General features: G+C 42.2%; 1 protein-coding gene across 1 annotated transcript; it reads left to right on the top strand.

Annotated features, from left to right (window-relative positions):
- Positions 1-1,013: 1,013 nt before the first annotated feature.
- On the top strand, positions 1,014-4,361 carry LOC136183235 (nuclear factor 7, brain-like). The gene is made up of 2 exons (XM_065965986.1): positions 1,014-3,226; positions 3,470-4,361. The coding sequence occupies exon 1, from the start codon at positions 1,291-1,293 to the stop codon at positions 2,683-2,685; it is 1,395 nt and encodes a 464-aa protein (XP_065822058.1). The 5' UTR covers positions 1,014-1,290; the 3' UTR covers positions 2,686-3,226; positions 3,470-4,361.
- Positions 4,362-6,563: the final 2,202 nt, after the last annotated feature.

A 6,563-nucleotide genomic window follows, 5' to 3' on the forward strand; every position in this document is an offset into this window, starting at 1 on the left:
CAGCCTGCAGCGGAGCACTGTGGTCTGAGCCTGCAGGACCAGCTGACTCTGCTCATAAAGTCAGCAAGACCAGGACCGGGACTCAATTGATGTTGTTTTCTGTCACAAATCCCTCTGTTAGCCTACGTTACTTTCATTACACACCACCGTGTGTGTTTAGGTAAAACAAACTCACTCAACGCTGCTCAAAACAAACCTCTCACAAACACTTCAGCATGTGCACAGTGATATAGAAGCTGTGAGCAGATGGGAGCTGTATGCCCAACACTCTGCAGAAACTATGAGAAACTTTAACAGTTTTAATAACCTGATGGTTTAAATGTGCTGCACAACGCGATCGTACTGTGGAGCCGTCTGAATGACACATTTGTGGTACCACTGGAAAGCTGGGAATTTCTACTTTCTCCCACTTTTTACATTTTTATTTTAGCGTGGAAGTTAGTTTTTACAGGTTAAGACGAAGCGGCGTGCGGGCGTAGGTTCAACACGTCATTGGTCACGACAATGCTAGAGACGACTGTCACGTTTGTCTGGAACTAAAACAGTACCATATTATTAATCTTTTTATCATTTTGGCTAAATTTCATATCCATAAAAGTAAATTTGCAAACAGAAAACCTATTTTCAAACATTATTTTAATGAGCTGCAGCAGTACATGAAAACCATCCAGCACTCTGAGAACCCCAAGGCCCTGAAGACTCTTGAATATTGTATTTATTTTAATTGTGTAAACTGATGACCCTTCCATTTCTACCCTTCCCTATGTTTTTACTTGTCTTAGTCTTTGTCAACCCCTGGCATGTTCCTTTGTTCCTTAATCTAACTTTGTAACATTGTCTGTGTTTACAATGAAGTTGTTAAAAAAAGAAAAGAAAAAGACTGTCACGTTTGTCTGCTCAGTCAGCTGATCCATGACACTCCCCCCCCCCCCAGAGAAATGAGACTGTTCTCTGTGTTCCTGCTCTGAAGAAGCTCCGCCCCCTCACCTGTTTCGTCTGAAACAAACCAGGAAACAGGCTGTTATTCTGCCTCACCCTGAAGAGACACACACACGCTGACAGACGGACCGACCTGCAGACACAAACCAGCACGACTTCCACTGAGAGAGGACAGGAGGAGGAGGAGGGGATACTGGGAGTACTTGTTATACTGGGAATACTGGGAATACTAACACTTCAACCTGCTGCTGAATCCACAAACTGAACGAGAGTTTCAAAGTGAAAGTAACTCTCAGGGACGGGGAGTGGCTTCCTGTTTTTTTCTGCTGCGTGTTTTGACTCTGAGATAAAATGGCGTCCAAGTTTGAAGAAGATCTGACCTGTCCGATCTGCCTCGACATCTTTAAAGATCCAGTGATGCTGTCCTGCAGCCACAGCTTCTGTAGAGAGTGTGTGAAGAACTGCTGGAAGGAGAAGGAGAACCAGGAGTGTCCACTCTGTAAGAGGAGACACTCAAAGGATTTATTACCTCCTAACTTTGCTTTAAAGAACCTGAGTGAGAGTTTTGTGCAGGAGAGAGATCAGAGAGCTTCAGAGGATCTCTGCAGTCTGCACTCTGAGAAACTCAAACTCTTCTGTCTGGACCATCAGGAGCCGGTATGTGTCGTCTGCAGAGATTCAGAAAAACACTCTGAGCACAGATTCAGACCCATCGATGAAGCTGCTGGACAACACAAGAAGAAACTTCAGGAAACTCTGGAGCCGGTAAAGAAGAAGTTAAATGTTTTTAAAGAAGTTAAAGTGAAGTTTGATCAAACAGCAGAACACATTCAGGTCCAGGCCCGACACACAGAGAGGCAGATTAAGGAGCAGTTTAAGAAGCTTCACCAGTTTCTAGAAGAGGAAGAGGAGGCCAGGCTGTGTGCACTGAGGGAGGAAGAGGAGCAGAAGAGTCAGAGGATGAAGGAGGAGATGGAGGCTCTGAGCAGAGAGATAGCAGCTCTTTCACACACAGTCAGAGACACAGAGGACGAGCTGAGAGCTGAAGACGTCTCATTCCTGAAAAACTACAAGGCTGCAGTGGAAAGAGTCCAGCAGCGCCCCCTGCTGGAGGATCCACAGCTGCCCTCAGGAGCTCTGATAGACCAGGCCAAACACCTGGGCAACCTGAGCTTCAACATCTGGAACAAGATGAAGGACATGGTCTCCTACAGTCCGGTCATTCTGGACCCAAACACTGCTCATCCATTCCTCATCCTGTCTGAAGATCTGACCTGTGTGAGACGAGGAGAGAGACAGCAGCTTCCTGATAATCCAGAGAGGATTGATTCTTTCTGCTCTGTCCTGGGCTCTGAGGGCTTTAACTCAGGGACTCACAGCTGGGACGTCCAGGTTGGAGACAGTACAGACTGGGAACTGGGTGTGTTAGCAGAGTCTGTAGAGAGGAAGGGAGACATACGGTCTGGATTATGGGTCATATGGTTCTATGATGGTGAATACACAGCACTCTCCCCACCACATCAAGGTTCTGTTCTCTCAGTGAAGAAGAATCCTCAGAGGATCAGAGTGAATCTGGACTGTAACAGAGGAGAGCTGTCGTTCTCTGATCCTGATACTAACACACACATACACACACACACACACATACACACACACACACACATACACACACACACACACACTGAGAGGATGTTTCCATTCATTAGAACTGTGGATAAACTGAAGATTTTACCAGAGAAGATCTAAGATGATGAAGATGTGATGATGATGATGATGATGATGATGATGATGTGATGATGATGATGATGATGATGATGATGATGATGAAGATGTGATGATGATGAAGATGATGATGATGATGATGTGATGATGATGATGTGATGATGGTGATGATGATGATGATGATGAAGATGAAGATGTTGATGATGATGATGATGATGATGATGATCTGATGATGATGATGATGTGATGATGATGATGATGAAGATGATCATGAAGATGATGATGAAGATGTTGATGATGATGATGATGATGAAGATGAAGATGTTGATGATGATGATGGTGATGATGAAGATGTGATGATGATGATGAAGATGTGATGAAGATGATGATGATGATGAAGATGTGATGATGATGATGATGATGATGATGAAGATGTGATGATGATGTGATGATGATGATGTGATGATGATGAAGATGTGATGATGATGATGATGATGATGATGATGATGAAGATGTGATGATGATGAAGATGTGATGATGATGTGATGATGATGATGATGAAGATGTGATGATGATGATGATGATGATGATGTGATGATGATGATGATGTGATGATGATGAAGATGTGATGATGATGAAGATGATGATGATGTGATGATGATGATGTGATGAAGATGTGATGATGATGTGATGATGATGAAGATGATGATGATGATGATGTGATGATGATGATGTGATGATGATGAAGATGATGATGATGATGTGATGATGATGATGATGATGAAGATGTGATGATGATGATGAAGAGCAGGTAAAATCTCGATCCTGATTGGTCGGTTTGTTGGAGTGTCTTTAAATATAATCTGCTCAGCGTGTTAACTGGTTAACTGTCGTCTCTTTTTCACTTGAACTCTGAGGAGTCCCTGAAGGCATCATCGTCTGTATCTCTGTGTGCTGGAGTTATTACCCTGCAGGGAGAGATTATAATCTGCACACGGTGATCTGAAATCACTCCACAGTTGTTGAGAGATCAGAAAGAGTTATGCAATTGTTGAATTTGTTTTTATCGTATATGTTCTTTTTCTTTTATTATCATTTAATCAATTTATAATTTACTTCATATGTTTACTTTTTCTTTTATTATCACTTATTCCTTTTATCATTTCATTCATATGTCATATAGTCGCTACGACTTTCTTTCTTTTTTTCTATTTTTAATTGCACAGTTTAAGTTTGATTCATCTAGGGGGATTCTTTAAATCTTTTTTCAGGTTAATATATATGTATGGGGGGGGGCGCGTCTGTTTTGTGGTTAATTTGTAACAAATGTTTCATGTCATGTACGTCTTTGTAACCTGATACTGGATACTTTGAATTTCCCTCGGGATCAGTAAAGTTTCTACACTTGATCTGAATCCCTCTTTCTATCTGCTGTTGTGTTTTATTGATCTTGTAAATGTCATCATGGAGGAGTGTCTCTCCTGAGAGGAGGAGTTTGTCTCTGTCAGTAATTATAAAGTTATTCTGATTCATTCAGGTGTTTCTTTAACTCCAGTCTAAAGCTGTGACGTCTGAAAGTTTCAGATCAAGACGATCGGTGTCGTCTCCGACTCGTCCGTCAGGTCGGACAGGAAGAAGAAAAAGTCCTGAAGGGGAAGTTTGACTTGATGTGTTCAAAGATTAAATTATAGAACGTGATGCTCCTGACTCCACCTTTAAGGTTTATTTAACGTGCTGCATTAAGACGTTATTTAAAGGGCAGGGTTGGTCATTTCCTCCAGATTCACTTCTTCACATTCTGGTGTAAATTGTCTTTAGGTCCTGACAGAAATGAATAACTCATGTTCTCTGAAAAAGGAACAAAGTAAATCCATCATCTGTATCAGTTTGTAAGTCTGTAAAAACTTTGACCAATGTCTGCCACGAGGTACCAATCTGATGAACCAATCAGACGCCTCCCTGTCTCCCTGCTCACTCTCTACCTCTTGCGTGCTCTAGCTCACACTCAAAGAGCGTCACCGATGACTTTAGGAGTTTAAACTGTGAGTTTACTGACCGCTGAATGAGACATGAGACGACGTAGTTTCTACACAATGACAGAGATGAGCTGAGGTCCACTTCTGGAGGGACGGCGCTCGTGTATGTAAGTGAGGGGGCGTGGCTTAAGAGGGAGCACAGAGGGGAGGGGGCTGTCACTGATTGGACCTTTAACTTCAGTCCAACATCTTCTTTCACCTCTTTAAATTCTAAATGTCGAAAAAAAATCCATCACTCCTCTGAGCTGTAATTATGTTTTAATCATCACACTATAAATTACAGTAAAATATGTACACGTTACCGAGGCACAAGAAGTCTGAGATGAAAAACAAAGAAAACAGACGTGAAGTGTTTCAAACCGTTTCATAAAGTGATCACATGTTTGTTCACTTCCAGATTGAAGGAGGTTTTTTTTATTTCATCTGCACATTCTGGCTTTTATTTCCACTCATTCATGAATCTGTGAGGCAGGAAAAAGTAGGTCAACACATATGAAAGCATGCCGTCGCCCTCTGCTGGCCAAACTGAAAAATGCAAGAAGAGAAGAAGAAGGTGTTTTTCCTCATGTAGGCAGACTGGATCTTAAAGGGTCAGTACACAAGCTTTTCTTCTCCACATAATCAGAACTTTTGAGCACCTTTAAGGTCGAGCCTGGAGCGTCCGTCTCGTCTTTTACAATCTACATTTTGGATGTTTATCACTGAAAAGGCAACACCTGGAGGAACTTTCTTTCTGCAATGTTTGACAGGTAATATTGGAGAAAAAGTGGCGTTTACAAACTGCAGATAACCTGAACATCGTTAGCACCTTTAAATGAAGAATGTGACATGTTCCACATAAATAAATCATAAAGTCTTTCCTGTGTAAATGTGTCTCTGAGTCATGACTGTCTACAATGAGGGAGAAGCTCGAGTCCCGCTGGCTGTGTTGTTGTCAGAGCCGTGTTTACATGGACGGGACGGCCGGCTCCTCCCCTTGTGTATAAAAGCTGTTTTAGTCAAGAACTAGAGAGAAGAAGAAGAACATACTCACTGATTATTTGGATGTTAGTAAGAGTTTTTAGATCACGCTCATTCTGTGTCAGTTTACATGAAATGTGAAGCTACGAGCTAACTAAAGAGCGCTAACATTAGCATGCTAACACAACAATGTGAAGCTACGAGCTAACTAAAGAGCGCTAACATTAGCATGCTAACACAAGTGATTGCAGCTCGAGATAAGGACCATTTTAATTATGGTGCGTTCTTAATCAACAACTCCTTCCTGTGAGCGTGAGGGGATGGGGGGGTTGGAGGTGTGTCTCTGGAGGAGGCGTGGCCTAACAGCAGTTTGTTTTGGTTTAATTCTGGAGCTCATGGGCGACATCTACTGGATCAAAAAAAGTTGCACATTCTTCCTTTAAGGTCAACCACACAGCTTCTGTTTCGTCTTTTACAAACCACAACATTTCTATGTGTTTTATTTAAAAGGCGAGCGCTCTAAAGTTATGGATATAACCACAACGGGAAAGTGACGCTTTAATCTGCAGCTCTTCACATTCACATGAAATTACTCAACATGTCAGTCAGTAAAATAAGGTCGACAGGGGACGTTTTTATGAGTTGCTTTTTAAAGTTCTTTGCAGAGATGTGTTATAAAATGACATCGAAGGCCCCGTGTCCACCTGGTGTTTTTTTTTTTTTTCTGAGCGCCAGCGTCTGAGATCGTTCTCAGGAGAAAGCGGCCGCCTTGAGAAAAATCAAACGACAGCGTCTTTTTTCTGAGCGCTCCACCCGCTCCATCCGTCAAATTGAAAATCACTCAACTTTTCAGGAAGGCGCTGTTGAAGTCATCGGCGCTCTTTTCCAAACGTTAAATATTCCCCG

This window comes from Labrus bergylta, chromosome 17 (genome assembly GCF_963930695.1).
Source record: "Labrus bergylta chromosome 17, fLabBer1.1, whole genome shotgun sequence".
Taxonomy (NCBI): domain Eukaryota; kingdom Metazoa; phylum Chordata; class Actinopteri; order Labriformes; family Labridae; genus Labrus; species Labrus bergylta.

What these genes read in the sequence shown, in the direction of transcription:
- LOC136183235 (XM_065965986.1), top strand. Translation starts at nt 1,291, where the DNA reads ATGGCGTCCAAGTTTGAAGAAGATCTGACCTGTCCGATCTGCCTCGAC.